The sequence below is a fragment of the Saccoglossus kowalevskii genome, chromosome 22 (genome assembly GCF_978046115.1).
Source record: "Saccoglossus kowalevskii chromosome 22, keSacKowa6.1, whole genome shotgun sequence".
In the NCBI taxonomy this organism is placed as follows: Eukaryota; Metazoa; Hemichordata; class Enteropneusta; family Harrimaniidae; genus Saccoglossus; species Saccoglossus kowalevskii.
Genome location: NC_140662.1, coordinates 30,757,058 through 30,779,989, shown reverse-complemented (window position 1 = coordinate 30,779,989; position 22,932 = coordinate 30,757,058). Strand labels below are relative to the sequence as shown.

Below are 22,932 nucleotides of genomic sequence, written 5' to 3'. Positions count from 1 at the left end.
CCGCCAAGCAGTACAAATTCATTCAATCAAAAAATAACTTGATGTGCGCCTGTACACCCTCAATACCTGTCTCTGTACTAACTCTGAACTGAATTGGATGACACATGTACGATTGGCGACAAAAATGCCAATAAGTCAAGATTTATTAAATCAAGAAATAACTGGACGTGCACCTGTAAACAATTATTACCTGTCTCCAACTTTTAACAGAATTGGATCATGACTTATGTCTGCGAAAAAGCTGGTAATGACTAGAAAAGGCCTTTTTTTAGATTTTAGACTTTTGAGGACAACAATGGCCGCCAACCACTCAAAATTTATTCAATCACAAATAACTTGATATGCACTTATACACCATCAATTACTGTCTCTGTACCAACGCTGAATTGAATTGGACAATCACTCTTAGACGTATTAGCCAACCTTATTAATTATACTGCCATCTGAGTTGGGGTGACTTGCGTCCAAAATGCAGATTTACATTGTAAAACTTTTGCCACGCAATGGTTTGAACAAACACGATTTCAAGCCGCCTTTTGAGATTTCACCCTGAGAGCGTGTGTATTAGTTTAACAGATATATTGAGAAGAACATACAACTCATCATATCTTGCCTTTTGCACTAAATTTGACCAGTTGGTCAGTTTGAATACAATCGCAAAACAAAACTGATATATATTTATAATCTGTCATAAGTGAAATAAATACCAAGTTTAGGTGAGATTGGGAGCGGAATGTTTATAGTATTTCAAATGTTGTTTTTGTAGTCGGAAATAGCCGGCAGTCATTCAAACTTACTTTGACTAAAATCAGTCTGGATACATTCGAAATATGGTTGGTGACAAATGAACATAAACCCAACAGTTGGCCATTTTTAATCATATAAAAAAGCAAGCTGACCCGCATTAGTAACCAACCATATGTGTCGTATAAATACGTATAAATAGTGTTAATTATATTGGCTTAGGTTGTCAGTCAATGATACAAAGAATAAATCGACGTGCATAAATCTTGTTTTTGTACTAAGTCTAAACAATTCCACCCCAGCACAACCAGGAAACGACATCACATAGATGAGCATATAGATAAAACCAACAGACGGACTATCCGACTATGTCCAGGGAATTTACACATAATGCTCATTCATATGATTGTGTTACCTCATTTAATATTACTAATATGAGTTGCCTCACCAATTATTCGGATACTAGATTACATTATGAGTGAATTGAAATATGTCTGTACCTGTTAAAATTATTATCAGTGTGTTACTTGCAGACGTTGTTTAATGTAGGATTGTGGGGTACGGGAAGTGTAACGTCATATCATTTGATAGAAAAAGCAATCATTTCACTGTATTTCTCAATAGGTGGATACCAAATACCCAAAGACTCGTGGATTTGGTGTAATTTGTGGAACGTACATATGGATGAAAACCACTGGGAACATCCAAATGAATTTCGCCCCGGTAAGAATGCATATCAGTAAAGACAGTTAGTAGATACTCCCTGCTAAGGACACTGATTTAGTAGATACGCTCTGCTAAGGACACTGAGTTAGTAGATACTCACTGCTAAGAACACTGATTTAGTAGATACGCTCTGCTAAGGACACTGAGTTAGTAGATACTCACTGCTATGCACACTGATTTTGTAAATACGCTCTGCTTAAAACACTGAATTAGTAAATATTTTCTACTAAAGACACTGAGTTAGTAGATACTCCCTGCTAAGGACACTGAGTTAGTAGATATTCCCTGCTAAGGACACTGAATTAGTAGACACTCCCCAAGGACACTGAGTTAACAGATATTCCCTGCTGAGGACACCGAGTTAGTGGATACTGCCTGCTAAGGACGCTGGGTTAGTAGATAATCCCTGTTAAGGAAACTCAATTACTAGATACTCCATGGTAAGGACACTAAGTTAGTAGATACTCGCTGCTAAAGACACTGAGATAGTAGATACTCCATGGTAAGGACACTAAGTTAGTAGATACTCCCTGCTAAGGACACTGAATTAGTAGATAATCGCTGCTGAGGACACGGAGTTAGTGGATACTCCCTGTTAAGGACACTGAGTTAGTAGACACTCGCTGCTTAGGACGCTGGGTTAGTAGATATTCTCTGCTAAGGACTCCAAGTTAGTAGACACTCCCCAAGGACACTGAGTTAACAGATATTCCCTGCTGAGGACACTGATGTAGTGGATACATCCTGCTAAGGACGCTGGGTTAGTAGATAATCCCTGTTAAGGAAACTCAATTACTAGATACTCCATGGTAAGGACACTGAATTAGTAGACACTCTCTGCCAAGAACACTGAATTAGTAGGTACTCCCTGCTAAAGACACTGAGATAGTAGATACTCCCTGCTAAAGACACTGAGTTAGTAGATTCTCCCACTAAAAACACTGTATCAGTAGTCACTCTCTGCTTAGGACACCGAGTTAGTAGATATTCCCTGCTAAAGACACTGAGTTAGTAGATACTCGCTGCTAAGGACACTGAGTTAGTAGATTCTCCCACTAAAAACACTGTATCAGTAGTCACTCTCTGCTTAGGACACTGAGTTAGTAGATATTCCCTGCTAAGGACACTGAGTTAGTAGATACTCACTGCAAAGAACACTGAGTTAGTAGATACTCGCTGCTAATGAACACCGAGTAGACACTCGCTGTTAAGGACGCTGGGTTAGTAGATACTCGCTGCTAAGGAAACTGAGTTAGTAGATAATCCCTGTTAAGGAAACTCAATTACTAGATACTCCCTGCTAAGGACACTGAATTAGTAGATACTCCCTGCTAAGGACACTGAGTTAGTAGATACTCCCTGCTAAGTACACTGAGTTAGTAGATACTCCCTCCTAAAGACACTAAGTTAGTAGATACTTCATGGTAAGGACACTGAGTTAGTAGATACTCCCTGCTAAAGACACTGAGTTAGTAGATACTCCCTGCTAAGGACACTGAATTAGTAGACACTCACCAAGGACACTGAGTTAACAGATATTCCTTGCTGATGACACTGAGTTAGTAGATACATCCTGCTAAGGACGCTGGGTTAGTAGATAATCCCTGTTAAGGAAACTCAATTACTAGATTCTCCATGGTAAGGACACTGAATTAGTAGACACTCTCTGCCAAGAACACTGAATTAGTAGGTACTCCCTGCTAAAGACACTGAGATAGTAGATACTCCCTGCTAAAGACACTGAGTTAGTAGATTCTCCCACTAAAACACTGTATCAGTAGTCACTCTCTGCTTAGGACACCGAGTTAGTAGATATTCCCTGCTAAGGACACTGAGTTAGTAGACACTCCCTAAGGACACTGAGTTAACAGATATTTTCTGCTAAAGACACTGAGTTAGTAGATACTCCCTGCTAAGGACACTGAATTAATAGACACTCCCCAAGGACACTGAATTAGTAAATATTCCCTGCTAAGGACACTTAGTTAGTTGACACTCCCTGCTAAGGACACTGAATTGGTAGACACTCCCCAAGGACACTGAGTTAACAGATATTCCCTGCTGAGGATACTGATTTAGTGGATACTGCCTGCTAAGGACGCTGGGTTAGTAGATAATCCTTGTGAAGGAAACTCAATTACTAGATACTCCATGGTAAGGACACTGAATTAGTAGATACTCTCTGCCAAGAACACTGTGTTAGTAGATACTCGCTGCTAAGAACAATGTGTAGACACTCGCTGCTAAGGAACCTGGGTTAGTAGATACTCCCTGCTAAGGAAACTCAATTACTAGATACTCCATGGTAAAGACACTGAATTAGTAGATACTCTCTGCCAAGAACACTGAGTTAGTAGATACTCCCTGCTAAAGACACTAAGATAGTAGATACTCCATGGTAAGAACACTGAGTTAGTGTATACTCCCTGCTAAAGACACTGAGATAGTAGATTCTCCATGGTAAGGACACTAAGTTAGTAGATACTGCCTGCCAAGGACACTGAGATAGTAGATACTCCCTGCTGAAGACACTAAGATAGTAGATACTCCATGGTAAGGACACTGAGATAGTAGATACTCCCTGCTAAAGACACTAAGATAGTAAATACTCCCTGCTAAGGACACTGAATTAGTAGATACTCACTGCTAAGGACACTGAGTTAGTAGAAACTCCCTGCTAAGTACACTGAGTTAGTTGATACTCCCTGCTAAAGACACTAAGTTAGTAGATACTCCATGGTAAGGACACTGAGTTAGTAGATACTCCCTGCTAAAGACACTGAGATAGTAGATACTCCATGGTAAGGTCACTAAGTTAGTAGATACTGCCTGCTAAGGACACTGAGTTAGTAAATAATCCCTGTTAAGGAAACTCAATTACTAAATACTCCATGGTAAGAACACTGAGTTAGTAGATACTCTATGGTAAGTACACTAAGTTAGTAGATACTGCCTGCTAAGGACACTGAGTTAGTAGATCATCCCTGTTAAGGAAACTCAATTACTAGATACTCCATGGTAAGAACACTGAGTTAGTAGATACTCCATGGTAAGTACACTAAGTTAGTAGATACTCCCTGCTAAGGACACTGAGATAGTAGATACTGCCTGCTAAGGATACTGAGTTAGTAGGTACTCTCTGCTAAGGACACTTGGCTAGTAGACACTCCCCTAAGGACACTCAGATAGTAGATACTCCGTGGCAAGGACACTGAATTAGTAGACACTCCCCAAGGACACTGAGTTAACAGATATTCCCTGCTGAGGACACCGAGTTAGCAGATACTCCCTGCTAAGGACACTGAAATATTAGATATTCCCTGCTAAGGACACTGAATTAGTAGACAGTCCCCAAGGACACTGAGTTAACAGATATTCCCTGCTGAGGACACTGATTTAGTGGATACTTCCTGCTAAGGATGCTGGGTTAGTAGATAATCCCTGTTAAGGAAACTCAATTACTAGATACTCCATGCCAAGAACACTGAGTTAGTAGATACTCGCTGCTAAAGACACTGAGATAGTAGATACTCCCTGCTAAGGACACTGAGTTAGTAGATTCTCCCACTAAAAACACTGTATCAGTAGTCACTCTCTGCTTAGGACACTGAGTTAGTAGACACTCCCTAAGGACACTGAGTTAACAGATATTCCCTGCTAAGGACACTGAGTTAGTCGATACTCACTGCTAAGGACTCTGAGTTAGTAGATACTCGCTGCTAAGGACACTGAGTTAACAGATATTCGCTGCTAAAGACACTGAGTTAGTAGATACTTGCTGCTAAGAACACTGAGTAGACACTCGCTGTTATGGACGCCTGGTTAGTAGATACTCCCTGCTAAGGAAACTGAGTTAGTAGATTCTTCCACTAAAACACTGTATCAGTAGTTACTCTCTGCTTAGGACACTGAGTTAGTAGACACTCCCTAAGAACACTGAGTTAACAGATATTGCCTGCTAAGGACACTGAGTTAGTAGATACTCGCTGCCACGAACACTGAGTTAGTAGATACTCGCTGCTAAAGACACTGAGATAATAGATACTCCATGGTAAGGACACTGAGATAGTAGATACTTCCAGCTAAGGACACTGAGATAGTAGGTACTCCCTGCTAAGAACACTGAGTTAACAGATATTCCCTGCTAAGGACACTGAGTTAGTAGATACTCGCTGCTGAGGGCACTGATTTAGTGGATACTCCATGTTAAGGACACTGAGTTAGTAGACACTCGCTGCGTACGACACTGGGTTAGTAGATATTCTCTGCTAAGGACACTGAGTTAGTAGATACTCGCTGCTAAGAACACTGAGTTAGTAGATACTCTCTGCCAAGGACACTGAGTTAGTAGACACTCGCTGCTTAGGACGCTGGGTTAGTAGATATTCTCTGCTAAGGACACTGAGAGAGTAGATACCCCATGGTAAGGACACTGAATTACTAGATATTCCCAGCTAAGGACACTGAATTAGTAGACACTCCCCAAGGACACTGAGTTAACAGATATTCGCTGCTAAGGACACTGAGTTAGTAGATACTCGCTGCTAAAGACACTGAGTTAGTACATACTCGCTGCTAAGAACACTGAGTAGACACTCGCTGCTAAGGACGCTGGGTTAGTAGATACTCCCTACTGAGGAAACTCAGTTGCTAGATACTACATGGTAAGGACACTAAGTTAGTAGATACTCTCTGCCAAGAACACTGAGATAGTAGATACTCCATGGTAAGAACACTGAGTTAGTAGATACTTCCCGCTAAAGACACTGAGATAGTAGATACTCCATGGTAAGGACACTAAGTTAGTAGATACTGCCTGCTAAGGACACTGAGTTAATAGGTACTCCCTGCTAAGGACACTGAATTAGTAAATATTTTCTGCTAAGGACACTTAGTTAGTAGATACTCCCTGCTAATGACACTGAATTATTAGATATTCCCTGCTAAGGACACTGAATTAGTAGACAGTCCCCAAGGACACTGAGTTAACAGATATTCCCTGCTGAGGACACTGATTTAGTGGATACTTCCTGCTAAGGACGCTGGGTTAGTAGATAATCCCTGTTAAGGAAACTCAATTACTAGATACTCCATGCCAAGAACACTGAGTTAGTAGATACTCGCTGCTAAAGACACTGAGATAGTAGATACTCCCTGCTAAGGACACTGAGTTAGTAGATTCTCCCACTAAAAACACTGTATCAGTAGTCACTCTCTGCTTAGGACACTGAGTTAGTAGACACTCCCTAAGGACACTGAGTTAACAGATATTCCCTGCTAAGGACACTGAGTTAGTCGATACTCACTGCTAAGGACTCTGAGTTAGTAGATACTCGCTGCTAAGGACACTGAGTTAACAGATATTCGCTGCTAAAGACACTGAGTTAGTAGATACGTGCTGCTAAGAACACTGAGTAGACACTCGCTGTTATGGACGCCTGGTTAGTAGATACTCCCTGCTAAGGAAACTGAGTTAGTAGATTCTTCCACTAAAACACTGTATCAGTAGTTACTCTCTGCTTAGGACACTGAGTTAGTAGACACTCCCTAAGAACATTGAGTTAACAGATATTGCCTGCTAAGGACACTGAGTTAGTAGATACTCGCTGCTACGAACACTGAGTTAGTAGATACTCGCTGCTGAAGACACTGAGATAATAGACACTCCATGGTAAGGACACTGAGATAGTAGATACTTCCAGCTAAGGACACTGAGATAGTAGGTACTCCCTGCTAAGAACACTGAGTTAACAGATATTCCCTGCTAAGGACACTGAGTTAGTAGATACTCGCTGCTGAGGGCACTGATTTAGTGGATACTCCATGTTAAGGACACTGAGTTAGTAGACACTCGCTGCGTACGACACTGGGTTAGTAGATATTCTCTGCTAAGGACACTGAGTTAGTAGATACTCGCTGCTAAGAACACTGAGTTAGTAGATACTCTCTGCCAAGGACACTGAGTTAGTAGACACTCGCTGCTTAGGACGCTGGGTTAGTAGATATTCTCTGCTAAGGACACTGAGAGAGTAGATACCCCATGGTAAGGACACTGAATTACTAGATATTCCCAGCTAAGGACACTGAATTAGTAGACACTCCCCAAGGACACTGAGTAAACAGATATTCCCTGCTAAGGACACTGAGTTAGTAGATACTCGCTGCTAAAGACACTGAGTTAGTACATACTCGCTGCTAAGAACACTGAGTAGACACTCGCTGCTAAGGACGCTGGGTTAGTAGATACTCCCTACTAAGGAAGCTCAGTTGCTAGATACTACATGGTAAGGACACTAAGTTAGTAGATACTCTCTGCCAAGAACACTGAGATAGTAGATACTCCATGGTAAGAACACTGAGTTAGTAGATACTCCCTGCTAAAGACACTGAGATAGTAGATACTCTATGGTAAGGACACTAAGTTAGTAGATACTGCCTGCTAAGGACACTGAGTTAATAGGTACTCCCTGCTAAGGACACTGAATTAGTAAATATTTTCTGCTAAGGACACTTAGTTAGTAGATACTCCCTGCTAATGACACTGAATTATTAGATATTCCCTGCTAAGGACACTGAATTACTAGACACTCCCCAAGGACACTGAGTTAACAGATATTCCCTGCTGAGGACACTGATTTAGTGGATACTCGTTGCTAAGGACACTGAGTTAGTAGATACTCGCTGCTATGAACAATGAGTTAGTAGATACTTTCTGCTAAAGACACTGAGTTAGTAGATACTCGCTGCTAAGAACACTTAGTATACACTCGCTGTTAAGGACGCTGGGTTAGTAGATACTGCCTGCTAAGGAGAGTGAATTAGTAGATACTCCCTGTTAAGGACACTGAGTTAGTAGATTCTTCCACTAAAAACACTGTATCAGTAGTTACTCTCTGCTGAGGACACTGAGTTAGTAGACACTCCCTAAGGACACTGAGTTAACAGATATTCCCTGCTAAGGACACTGAGTTAGTAGATACTCTCTGCCAAGAACACTGAGTTAGTAGATACTCCCAGCTAAGGACACTGAGATAGTAGATACTCGCTGCAGAGGACACTGATTTAGTGGACACTCCCTGTTAAGGACACTGAGTTAGTAGACACTCGCTGCTTACGACGCTGGGTTAGTAGATATTCTCTGCCATGGACACTGAGTTAGTAGATACTCGCTGCTAAGGACACTGAGTTAACAGATATACCCTGCTAAGGACACTGAGTTAGTAGATACTCGCTGCTGAGGACACTGATTTAGTGGATACTCCCTGTTAAGGACACCGAGTTAGTAGACACTCGCTGCTTACAACGCTGGATTAGTAGATATTCTCTGCTATGGACACTGAGTTAGTAGATACTCGCTGCTAAGGACACTGAGTTAACAGATATACCCTGCTAAGGACACTGAGTTAGTAGTTACTCGCTGCTGAGGACACTGATTTAGTGGATACTCCCTGTTAAGGACACTGAGTTAGTAGACACTCGCTGCTTACAACGCTGGATTAGTAGATATTCTCTGCTATGGACACTGAGTTAGTAGATACTCGCTGCTAAGAACACTGAGTTAGTAGATACACTCTGCCAAGGACACTGAGTTAGTAGACACTCGCTGCTTAGGACGCTGGGTTAGTAGATATTCTCTGCTAAGGACACTGAGATAGTAGATACTCCATGGTAAGGACACTGAATTCTTAGATATTCCCAGCTAAGGACATTGAGTTAGTAGACAATCCTCAAGGACACTGAGTTAACAGATATTCCCTGCTAAGGACACTGAGTTAACAGATATTCCCTGCTAAGGACACTGAGTTAGTAGATACTCGCTGCCAAGAACACTGAGTTAGTAGATACTCCCAGCTAAGGACACTGAGATAGTAGATACTCGCTGCTGAGGACACTGAATTAGTAAATATTCCCTGCTAAGGACACTGAGTTAGTAGATACTCCCTGCCAAGGACACTGAATTAGTAAATATTCTCTGCTAAGGACACTGAGTTAGTAGATACTCCCTGCCAAGGACACTGAATTAGTAGATATTGCCTGCTAAGGACACTGAGTTAGTAGATACTCACTACCAAGGACACTGAGGTAGTAGATACTGCCTGCTAAGAACACTGAGTTAGCAGATATTCCCTGCCAAGGACACTGAATTAGTAGATACTCCCTGCCAAGGACACTGAGTTAGTAGATACTCCCCAAAGACACTGAGGTAGTAGATACTCCCTGCCAAGGACACTGAGTTAGTAGATACTCCCCAAGGACACTGAGGTAGTAGATACTCCCTGCCGAGAACACTGAGTTAGTAGATACTCACTACCAAGGACACTGAGGTAGTAGATACTGCCTGCTAAGAACACTGAATTAGTAGATACTCCCTGCCAAGGACACCGAGTTAGTAGATACTCCCTGCTAAGGACACTGAATTATTAGATATTCCCTGCTAAGGACACTGAATGAGTAGACAGTCCCCAAGGACACTGAGTTAACAGATATTCCCTGCTGAGGACACTGATTTAGTGGATACTTCCTGCTAAGGACGCTGGGTTAGTAGATAATCCCTGTTAAGGAAACTCAATTACTAGATACTCCATGCCAAGAACACTGAGTTAGTAGATACTCGCTGCTAAAGACACTGAGATAGTAGATACTCCCTGCTAAGGACACTGAGTTAGTAGATTCTCCCACTAAAAACACTGTATCAGTAGTCACTCTCTGCTTAGGACACTGAGTTAGTAGACACTCCCTAAGGACACTGAGTTAACAGATATTCCCTGCTAAGGACACTGAGTTAGTCGATACTCACTGCTAAGGACTCTGAGTTAGTAGATACTCGCTGCTAAGGACACTGAGTTAACAGATATTCGCTGCTAAAGACACTGAGTTAGTAGATACTTGCTGCTAAGAACACTGAGTAGACACTCGCTGTTATGGACACCTGGTTAGTAGATACTCCCTGCTAAGGAAACTGAGTTAGTAGATTCTTCCACTAAAACACTGTATCAGTAGTTACTCTCTGCTTAGGACACTGAGTTAGTAGACACTCCCTAAGAACACTGAGTTAACAGATATTGCCTGCTAAGGACACTGAGTTAGTAGATACTCGCTGCCACAAACACTGAGTTAGTAGATACTCGCTGCTAAAGACACTGAGATAATAGACACTCCATGGTAAGGACACTGAGATAGTAGATACTTCCAGCTAAGGACACTGAGATAGTAGGTACTCCCTGCTAAGAACACTGAGTTAACAGATATTCCCTGCTAAGGACACTGAGTTAGTAGATACTCGCTGCTGAGGGCACTGATTTAGTGGATACTCCATGTTAAGGACACTGAGTTAGTAGACACTCGCTGCGTACGACACTGGGTTAGTAGATATTCTCTGCTAAGGACACTGAGTTAGTAGATACTCGCTGCTAAGAACACTGAGTTAGTAGATACTCTCTGCCAAGGACACTGAGTTAGTAGACACTCGCTGCTTAGGACGCTGGGTTAGTAGATATTCTCTGCTAAGGACACTGAGAGAGTAGATACCCCATGGTAAGGACACTGAATTACTAGATATTCCCAGCTAAGAACACTGAATTAGTAGACACTCCCCAAGGACACTGAGTAAACAGATATTCCCTGCTAAGGACACTGAGTTAGTAGATACTCGCTGCTAAAGACACTGAGTTAGTACATACTCGCTGCTAAGAACACTGAGTAGATACTCGCTGCTAAGGACGCTGGGTTAGTAGATACTCCCTACTAAGGAAACTCAGTTGCTAGATACTACATGGTAAGGACACTAAGTTAGTAGATACTCTCTGCCAAGAACACTGAGATAGTAGATACTCCATGGTAAGAACACTGAGTTAGTAGATACTCCCTGCTAAAGACACTGAGATAGTAGATACTCCATGGTAAGGACACTAAGTTAGTAGATACTGCCTGCTAAGGACACTGAGTTAATAGGAACTCCCTGCTAAGGACACTGAATTAGTAAATATTTTCTGCTAAGGACACTTAGTTAGTAGATACTCCCTGCTAATGACACTGAATTATTAGATATTCCCTGCTAAGGACACTGAATTACTAGACACTCCCCAAGGACACTGAGTTAACAGATATTCCCTGCTGAGGACACTGATTTAGTGGATACTCGTTGCTAAGGACACTGAGTTAGGAGATACTCGCTGCTATGAACAATGAGTTAGTAGATACTCTCTGCTAAAGACACTGAGTTAGCAGATACTCGCTGCTAAGAACACTTAGTATACACTCGCTATTAAGCACGCTGGGTTAGTAGATACTGCCTGCTAAGGAGAGTGAATTAGTAGATACTCCCTGTTAAGGACACTGAGTTAGTAGATTCTTCCACTAAAAACACTGTATCAGTAGTTACTCTCTGCTGAGGACACTGAGTTAGTAGACACTCCCTAAGGACACTGAGTTAACAGATATTCCCTGCTAAGGACATTGAGTTAGTAGATACTCGCTGCCAAGAACACTGAGTTAGTAGATACTCCCAGCTAAGGACACTGAGATAGTAGATACTCGCTGCTGAGGACACTGATTTAGTGGACACTCCCTGTTAAGGACACTGAGTTAGTAGACACTCGCTGCTTACGACGCTGGGTTAGTAGATATTCTCTGCCATGGACACTGAGTTAGTAGATACTCGCTGCTAAGGACACTGAGTTAACAGATATACCCTGCTAAGGACACTGAGTTAGTAGATACTCGCTGCTGAGGACACTGATTTAGTGGATACTCCCTGTTAAGGACACTGAGTTAGTAGACACTCGCTGCTTACGACGCTGGATTAGTAGATATTCTCTGCTATGGACACTGAGTTAGTAGATACTCGCTGCTAAAAACACTGAGTTAGTAGATACACTCTGCCAAGGACACTGAGTTAGTAGACACTCGCTGCTTAGGACGCTGGGTTAGTAGATATTCTCTGCTAAGGACACTGAGATAGTAGATACTCCATGGTAAGGACACTGAATTCCTAGATATTCCCAGCTAAGGACATTGAGTTAGTAGACAATCCTCAAGGACACTGAGTTAACAGATATTCCCTGCTAAGGACACTGAGTTAACAGATATTCCCTGCTAAGGACACTGAGTTAGTAGATACTCGCTGCCAAGAACACTGAGTTAGTAGATACTCCCAGCTAAGGACACTGAGATAGTAGATACTCGCTGCTGAGGACACTGAATTAGTAAATATTCCCTGCTAAGGACACTGAGTTAGTAGATACTCGCTGCTAAGAACACTGAGTTAGTAGATACTCTCTGCCAAGGACACTGAGTTAGTAGACACTCGCTGCTTAGGACGCTGGGTTAGTAGATATTCTCTGCTAAGGACACTGAGAGAGTAGATACCCCATGGTAAGGACACTGAATTACTAGATATTCCCAGCTAAGAACACTGAATTAGTAGACACTCCCCAAGGACACTGAGTAAACAGATATTCCCTGCTAAGGACACTGAGTTAGTAGATACTCTCTGCTAAAGACACTGAGTTAGTAGATACTCGCTGCTAAGAACACTTAGTATACACTCGCTATTAAGCACGCTGGGTTAGTAGATACTGCCTGCTAAGGAGAGTGAATTAGTAGATACTCCCTGTTAAGGACACTGAGTTAGTAGATTCTTCCACTAAAAACACTGTATCAGTAGTTACTCTCTGCTGAGGACACTGAGTTAGTAGACACTCCCTAAGGACACTGAGTTAACAGATATTCCCTGCTAAAGACACTGAGTTAGTAGATACTCGCTGCCAAGAACACTGAGTTAGTAGATACTCCCAGCTAAGGACACTGAGATAGTAGATACTCGCTGCTGAGGACACTGATTTAGTGGACACTCCCTGTTAAGGACACTGAGTTAGTAGACACTCGCTGCTTACGACGCTGGGTTAGTAGATATTCTCTGCCATGGACACTGAGTTAGTAGATACTCGCTGCTAAGGACACTGAGTTAACAGATATACCCTGCTAAGGACACTGAGTTCGTAGATACTCGCTGCTGAGGACACTGATTTAGTGGATACTCCCTGTTAAGGACACTGAGTTAGTAGACACTCGCTGCTTACGACGCTGGATTAGTAGATATTCTCTGCTATGGACACTGAGTTAGTAGATACTCGCTGCTAAGAACACTGAGTTAGTAGATACACTCTGCCAAGGACACTGAGTTAGTAGACACTCGCTGCTTAGGACGCTGGGTTAGTAGATATTCTCTGCTAAGGACACTGAGATAGTAGATACTCCATGGTAAGGACACTGAATTCCTAGATATTCCCAGCTAAGGACATTGAGTTAGTAGACAATCCTCAAGGACACTGAGTTAACAGATATTCCCTGCTAAGGACACTGAGTTAACAGATATTCCCTGCTAAGGACACTGAGTTAGTAGATACTCGCTGCCAAGAACACTGAGTTAGTAGATACTCCCAGCTAAGGACACTGAGATAGTAGATACTCGCTGCTGAGGACACTGAATTAGTAAATATTCCCTGCTAAGGACACTGAGTTAGTAGATACTCGCTGCTAAGAACACTGAGTTAGTAGATACACTCTGCCAAGGACACTGAGTTAGTAGACACTCGCTGCTTAGGACGCTGGGTTAGTAGATATTCTCTGCTAAGGACACTGAGATAGTAGATACTCCATGGTAAGGACACTGAATTCCTAGATATTCCCAGCTAAGGACATTGAGTTAGTAGACAATCCTCAAGGACACTGAGTTAACAGATATTCCCTGCTAAGGACACTGAGTTAACAGATATTCCCTGCTAAGGACACTGAGTTAGTAGATACTCGCTGCCAAGAACACTGAGTTAGTAGATACTCCCAGCTAAGGACACTGAGATAGTAGATACTCGCTGCTGAGGACACTGAATTAGTAAATATTCCCTGCTAAGGACACTGAGTTAGTAGATACTCGCTGCTAAGAACACTGAGTTAGTAGATACTCTCTGCCAAGGACACTGAGTTAGTAGACACTCGCTGCTTAGGACGCTGGGTTAGTAGATATTCTCTGCTAAGGACACTGAGAGAGTAGATACCCCATGGTAAGGACACTGAATTACTAGATATTCCCAGCTAAGAACACTGAATTAGTAGACACTCCCCAAGGACACTGAGTAAACAGATATTCCCTGCTAAGGACACTGAGTTAGTAGATACTCTCTGCTAAAGACACTGAGTTAGTAGATACTCGCTGCTAAGAACACTTAGTATACACTCGCTATTAAGCACGCTGGGTTAGTAGATACTGCCTGCTAAGGAGAGTGAATTAGTAGATACTCCCTGTTAAGGACACTGAGTTAGTAGATTCTTCCACTAAAAACACTGTATCAGTAGTTACTCTCTGCTGAGGACACTGAGTTAGTAGACACTCCCTAAGGACACTGAGTTAACAGATATTCCCTGCTAAAGACACTGAGTTAGTAGATACTCGCTGCCAAGAACACTGAGTTAGTAGATACTCCCAGCTAAGGACACTGAGATAGTAGATACTCGCTGCTGAGGACACTGATTTAGTGGACACTCCCTGTTAAGGACACTGAGTTAGTAGACACTCGCTGCTTACGACGCTGGGTTAGTAGATATTCTCTGCCATGGACACTGAGTTAGTAGATACTCGCTGCTAAGGACACTGAGTTAACAGATATACCCTGCTAAGGACACTGAGTTCGTAGATACTCGCTGCTGAGGACACTGATTTAGTGGATACTCCCTGTTAAGGACACTGAGTTAGTAGACACTCGCTGCTTACGACGCTGGATTAGTAGATATTCTCTGCTATGGACACTGAGTTAGTAGATACTCGCTGCTAAGAACACTGAGTTAGTAGATACACTCTGCCAAGGACACTGAGTTAGTAGACACTCGCTGCTTAGGACGCTGGGTTAGTAGATATTCTCTGCTAAGGACACTGAGATAGTAGATACTCCATGGTAAGGACACTGAATTCCTAGATATTCCCAGCTAAGGACATTGAGTTAGTAGACAATCCTCAAGGACACTGAGTTAACAGATATTCCCTGCTAAGGACACTGAGTTAACAGATATTCCCTGCTAAGGACACTGAGTTAGTAGATACTCGCTGCCAAGAACACTGAGTTAGTAGATACTCCCAGCTAAGGACACTGAGATAGTAGATACTCGCTGCTGAGGACACTGAATTAGTAAATATTCCCTGCTAAGGACACTGAGTTAGTAGATACTCGCTGCTAAGAACACTGAGTTAGTAGATACTCTCTGCCAAGGACACTGAGTTAGTAGACACTCGCTGCTTAGGACGCTGGGTTAGTAGATATTCTCTGCTAAGTACACTGAGAGAGTAGATACCCCATGGTAAGGACACTGAATTACTAGATATTCCCAGCTAAGAACACTGAATTAGTAGACACTCCCAAAGGACACTGAGTAAACAGATATTCCCTGCTAAGGACACTGAGTTAGTAGATACTCGCTGCTAAAGACACTGAGTTAGTACATACTCGCAGCTAAGAACACTGAGTAGACACTCGCTGCTAAGGACGCTGGGTTATTAGATACTCCCTACTAAGGAAACTCAGTTGCTAGATACTACATGGTAAGGACACTAAGTTAGTAGATACTCTCTGCCAAGAACACTGAGATAGTAGATACTCCATGGTAAGGACACTAAGTTAGTAGATACTGCCTGCTAAGGACACTGAGTTAATAGGAACTCCCTGCTAAGGACACTGAATTAGTAAATATTTTCTGCTAAGGACACTTAGTTAGTAGATACTCCCTGCTAATGACACTGAATTATTAGATATTCCCTGCTAAGGACACTGAATTACTAGACACTCCCCAAGGACACTGAGTTAACAGATATTCCCTGCTAAAGACACTGAGATAGTAGATACTCCATGGTAAGAACACTGAGTTAGTAGACACTCGCTGCTTACGACGCTGGATTAGTAGATATTCTCTGCTATGGACACTGAGTTAGTAGATACTCGCTGCTAAAAACACTGAGTTAGTAGATACACTCTGCCAAGGACACTGAGTTAGTAGACACTCGCTGCTTAGGACGCTGGGTTAGTAGATATTCTCTGCTAAGGACACTGAGATAGTAGATACTCCATGGTAAGGACACTGAGTTAGTAGATACTCCCTGCTAAAGACACTGAGATAGTAGATACTCCATGGTAAGGACACTAAGTTAGTAGATACTGCCTGCTAAGGACACTGAGTTAATAGGAACTCCCTGCTAAGGACACTGAATTAGTAAATATTTTCTGCTAAGGACACTTAGTTAGTAGATACTCCCTGCTAATGACACTGAATTATTAGATATTCCCTGCTAAGGACACTGAATTACTAGACACTCCCCAAGGACACTGAGTTAACAGATATTCCCTGCTGAGGACACTGATTTAGTGGATACTCGTTGCTAAGGACACTGAGTTAGGAGATACTCGCTGCTATGAACAATGAGTTAGTAGATACTCTCTGCTAAAGACACTGAGTTAGCAGATACTCGCTGCTAAGAACACTTAGTATACACTCGCTATTAAGCACGCTGGGTTAGTAGATACTGCCTGCTAAGGAGAGTGAATTAGTAGATACTCCCTGTTAAGGACACTGAGTTAGTAGATTCTTCCACTAAAAACACTGTATCAGTAGTTACTCTCTGCTGAGGACACTGAGTTAGTAGACACTCCCTAAGGACACTGAGTTAACAGATATTCCCTGCTAAGGACATTGAGTTAGTAGATACTCGCTGCCAAGAACACTGAGTTAGTAGATACTCCCAGCTAAGGACACTGAGATAGTAGATACTCGCTGCTGAGGACACTGATTTAGTGGACACTCCCTGTTAAGGACACTGAGTTAGTAGACACTCGCTGCTTACGACGCTGGGTTAGTAGATATTCTCTGCCATGGACACTGAGTTAGTAGATACTCGCTGCTAAGGACACTGAGTTAACAGATATACCCTGCTAAGGACACTGAGTTAGTAGATACTCGCTGCTGAGGACACTGATTTAGTGGATACTCCCTGTTAAGGACACTGAGTTAGTAGACACTCGCTGCTTACGACGCTGGATTAGTAGATATTCTCTGCTATGGACACTGAGTTAGTAGATACTCGCTGCTAAAAACACTGAGTTAGTAGATACACTCTGCCAAGGACACTGAGTTAGTAGACACTCGCTGCTTAGGACGCTGGGTTAGTAGATATTCTCTGCTAAGGACACTGAGATAGTAGATACTCCATGGTAAGGACACTGAATTCCTAGATATTCCCAGCTAAGGACATTGAGTTAGTAGACAATCCTCAAGGACACTGAGTTAACAGATATTCCCTGCTAAGGACACTGAGTTAACAGATATTCCCTGCTAAGGACACTGAGTTAGTAGATACTCGCTGCCAAGAACACAGAGTTAGTAGATACTCCCAGCTAAGGACACTGAGATAGTAGATACTCGCTGCTGAGGACACTGAATTAGTAAATATTCCCTGCTAAGGACACTGAGTTAGTAGATACTCGCTGCTAAGAACACTGAGTTAGTAGATACTCTCTGCCAAGGACACTGAGTTAGTAGACACTCGCTGCTTAGGACGCTGGGTTAGTAGATATTCTCTGCTAAGGACACTGAGAGAGTAGATACCCCATGGTAAGGACACTGAATTACTAGATATTCCCAGCTAAGAACACTGAATTAGTAGACACTCCCCAAGGACACTGAGTAAACAGATATTCCCTGCTAAGGACACTGAGTTAGTAGATACTCTCTGCTAAAGACACTGAGTTAGTAGATACTCGCTGCTAAGAACACTTAGTATACACTCGCTATTAAGCACGCTGGGTTAGTAGATACTGCCTGCTAAGGAGAGTGAATTAGTAGATACTCCCTGTTAAGGACACTGAGTTAGTAGATTCTTCCACTAAAAACACTGTATCAGTAGTTACTCTCTGCTGAGGACACTGAGTTAGTAGACACTCCCTAAGGACACTGAGTTAACAGATATTCCCTGCTAAAGACACTGAGTTAGTAGATACTCGCTGCCAAGAACACTGAGTTAGTAGATACTCCCAGCTAAGGACACTGAGATAGTAGATACTCGCTGCTGAGGACACTGATTTAGTGGACACTCCCTGTTAAGGACACTGAGTTAGTAGACACTCGCTGCTTACGACGCTGGGTTAGTAGATATTCTCTGCCATGGACACTGAGTTAGTAGATACTCGCTGCTAAGGACACTGAGTTAACAGATATACCCTGCTAAGGACACTGAGTTCGTAGATACTCGCTGCTGAGGACACTGATTTAGTGGATACTCCCTGTTAAGGACACTGAGTTAGTAGACACTCGCTGCTTACGACGCTGGATTAGTAGATATTCTCTGCTATGGACACTGAGTTAGTAGATACTCGCTGCTAAGAACACTGAGTTAGTAGATACACTCTGCCAAGGACACTGAGTTAGTAGACACTCGCTGCTTAGGACGCTGGGTTAGTAGATATTCTCTGCTAAGGACACTGAGATAGTAGATACTCCATGGTAAGGACACTGAATTCCTAGATATTCCCAGCTAAGGACATTGAGTTAGTAGACAATCCTCAAGGACACTGAGTTAACAGATATTCCCTGCTAAGGACACTGAGTTAACAGATATTCCCTGCTAAGGACACTGAGTTAGTAGATACTCGCTGCCAAGAACACTGAGTTAGTAGATACTCCCAGCTAAGGACACTGAGATAGTAGATACTCGCTGCTGAGGACACTGAATTAGTAAATATTCCCTGCTAAGGACACTGAGTTAGTAGATACTCGCTGCTAAGAACACTGAGTTAGTAGATACTCTCTGCCAAGGACACTGAGTTAGTAGACACTCGCTGCTTAGGACGCTGGGTTAGTAGATATTCTCTGCTAAGTACACTGAGAGAGTAGATACCCCATGGTAAGGACACTGAATTACTAGATATTCCCAGCTAAGAACACTGAATTAGTAGACACTCCCCAAGGACACTGAGTAAACAGATATTCCCTGCTAAGGACACTGAGTTAGTAGATACTCGCTGCTAAAGACACTGAGTTAGTACATACTCGCAGCTAAGAACACTGAGTAGACACTCGCTGCTAAGGACGCTGGGTTATTAGATACTCCCTACTAAGGAAACTCAGTTGCTAGATACTACATGGTAAGGACACTAAGTTAGTAGATACTCTCTGCCAAGAACACTGAGATAGTAGATACTCCATGGTAAGAACACTGAGTTAGTAGATACTCCCTGCTAAAGACACTGAGATAGTAGATACTCCATGGTAAGGACACTAAGTTAGTAGATACTGCCTGCTAAGGACACTGAGTTAATAGGAACTCCCTGCTAAGGACACTGAATTAGTAAATATTTTCTGCTAAGGACACTTAGTTAGTAGATACTCCCTGCTAATGACACTGAATTATTAGATATTCCCTGCTAAGGACACTGAATTACTAGACACTCCCCAAGGACACTGAGTTAACAGATATTCCCTGCTGAGGACACTGATTTTAGTGGATACTCGTTGCTAAGGACACTGAGTTAGGAGATACTCGCTGCTATGAACAATGAGTTAGTAGATACTCTCTGCTAAAGACACTGAGTTAGTAGATACTCGCTGCTAAGAACACTTAGTATACACTCGCTATTAAGGACGCTGGGTTAGTAGATACTGCCTGCTAAGGAGAGTGAATTAGTAGATACTCCCTGTTAAGGACACTGAGTTAGTAGATTCTTCCACTAAAAACACTGTATCAGTAGTTACTCTCTGCTGAGGACACTGAGTTAGTAGACACTCCCTAAGGACACTGAGTTAACAGATATTCCCTGCTAAGGACACTGAGTTAGTAGATACTCGCTGCCAAGAACACTGAGTTAGTAGATACTCCCAGCTAAGGACACTGAGATAGTAGATACTCGCTGCTGAGGACACTGATTTAGTGGACACTCCCTGTTAAGGACACTGAGTTAGTAGACACTCGCTGCTTACGACGCTGGGTTAGTAGATATTCTCTGCCATGGACACTGAGTTAGTAGATACTCGCTGCTAAGGACACTGAGTTAACAGATATACCCTGCTAAGGACACTGAGTTCGTAGATACTCGCTGCTGAGGACACTGATTTAGTGGATACTCCCTGTTAAGGACACTGAGTTAGTAGACACTCGCTGCTTACGACGCTGGATTAGTAGATATTCTCTGCTATGGACACTGAGTTAGTAGATACTCGCTGCTAAGAACACTGAGTTAGTAGATACACTCTGCCAAGGACACTGAGTTAGTAGACACTCGCTGCTTAGGACGCTGGGTTAGTAGATATTCTCTGCTAAGGACACTGAGATAGTAGATACTCCATGGTAAGGACACTGAATTCCTAGATATTCCCAGCTAAGGACATTGAGTTAGTAGACAATCCTCAAGGACACTGAGTTAACAGATATTCCCTGCTAAGGACACTGAGTTAACAGATATTCCCTGCTAAGGACACTGAGTTAGTAGATACTCGCTGCCAAGAACACTGAGTTAGTAGATACTCCCAGCTAAGGACACTGAGATAGTAGATACTCGCTGCTGAGGACACTGAATTAGTAAATATTCCCTGCTAAGGACACTGAGTTAGTAGATACTCACTACCAAGGACACTGAGGTAGTAGATACTGCCTGCTAAGAACACTGAATTAGTAGATACTCCCTGCCAAGGACACTGAGTTAGTAGATACTCCCTGCCAAGGACACTGAATTAGTAGATACTCCCTGCCAAGGACACTGAGTTAGTAGATACTCCCTGCCAAGGACACTGAATTAGTAGATACTCCCTGCCAAGGACACTGAGTTAGTAGATATTCCCTGCCAAGGACACAGAATTAGTAGATACTCCCTGCTATGGACACTGACTTAGTAGATACTCCCTGCCAAGGGCACTAAATTAGTAGATACTCCCTGCCAAGGACACTGAGTTAGTGAATACTCCCTGCTAAGGACACTGAGTTACCAGATATTCCCTGCCAAGGACATTGAGTTAGTAGATGCTCCCTGCCAAGGACACTGAGTTAGTAGATACTCCCTGCCAAGGGCACTGAATTAGTAGATACTCCCTGCCAAGGACACTAAGTTAGTAGATACTCCCTGCTAAGGACACTGAGTTAGCGAATATTCCCTGCCAAGGACACTGAGTTAGTAGATACTCCCTGCTAAGGACACTGAATTAGTAGATACTCCCTGCTAAGGACACTGAGTTAGTAGATACTTCCTGCCAAGGACACTGAGGTAGTAGATACTGCCTGCTAAGGACACTGAGGTAGTAGATACTCCCTGCCAAGGACACTGAGGTAGTAGATACTGCCTGCCAAGGACACTGAGATAGTAGACACTCCCTGCCAAGGACACTGAATTAGTTGATACTCCCTGCCAAGGACACTGAGTTAGTAGACACTCCCTGCTAAGGACACTGAGTTAGTAGATTCTCCCTGCTAAAGACACTAAGTTAGTAGGTACTCCCTGCTAAGGACACTGAGTTAGTAGATACTCCCTGCCAAGGACACTGAGTTAGTAGGTACTCCCTGCTAAGGACACTGAGTTAGTAGATTCTCCCCACTAAAAACACTGTATCAGTAGTACTCTCTGCTAAGGCTGCTGTGTCAGTAGATACTTTCCGGTAAGAACGCAGTGTTAGTAGTATGCCTTCGTAAGAGCATTGTGTCAGTGGATACTTCTCTTTAAGATTGCAGTGTCACTAGATTACCCAGTAAAATCGCTGAAAGCAGTGTCAGCAGATACCCTAAGTAAGTTCTGTCAGTAGGTAGTAATGACCTTAACTTATTTTTTTTTCTTTTTAGAGCGGTTTTTAGATGAAGATGGGTATATTTTGCCTAAACCAGAAAGTTTACTACCTTTCTCTGCAGGTAGACGAGTGTGCTTGGGTGAATCGTTGGCAAAAAATGAATTATTTCTTATTTTCACAAGTCTGTTTCAACAATATTTATTTAAAGTGCCACTGAATAAATGTAAACCTTGCTTAGAACCACACTGTAAAGCTCTCTTTGTTCGTTGTTGTAAATACGAGATTATCGCTTTCCAAAGATCACAACTATCAAATTAAATACATTACTCTTGTAATTCATGAATATTAATTAAATGATAATTTGAAATAACGTTTTGAGACACTGTTACTGTGATTACTGTTACAGTTTTGTGTTGGAAGGTACAAAAATTATTTTCACTTCCAGTTGAAAATATATATTTCATAAAGTATATGTTAACGTTCTTCGTCAACACATATCATATTTACACTATTTTATGCAACTAGTGTTATAAGTGCTGTGATATTTATATTCAAATGAATATAACTGAAAGCAGTATATTTTTTGGTGTATAGCTTACAACTAATAAATTTGTCGTGTATTTGAACTATAGTAATGGGATACATACTGTATTGGTATAC

At 42.3% G+C, this 22,932-nt stretch overlaps 1 protein-coding gene across 1 annotated transcript in view; it reads left to right on the top strand.

Moving 5' to 3' along the window:
- LOC144345246 (cytochrome P450 1A5-like) overlaps window positions 1-22,642 on the top strand; it is a gene marked incomplete at its 5' end in the record, with an annotated part of 130,441 nt that extends 107,799 nt beyond the window's left edge. The window contains 2 exons of the mRNA XM_085495878.1: window positions 1,369-1,467; window positions 22,328-22,642. Of these exons, the coding sequence (XP_085352004.1) occupies window positions 1,369-1,467; window positions 22,328-22,590 (362 nt within the window). The remainder of the gene's footprint in view (window positions 1-1,368; window positions 1,468-22,327) is intronic.
- Window positions 22,643-22,932: the final 290 nt, after the last annotated feature.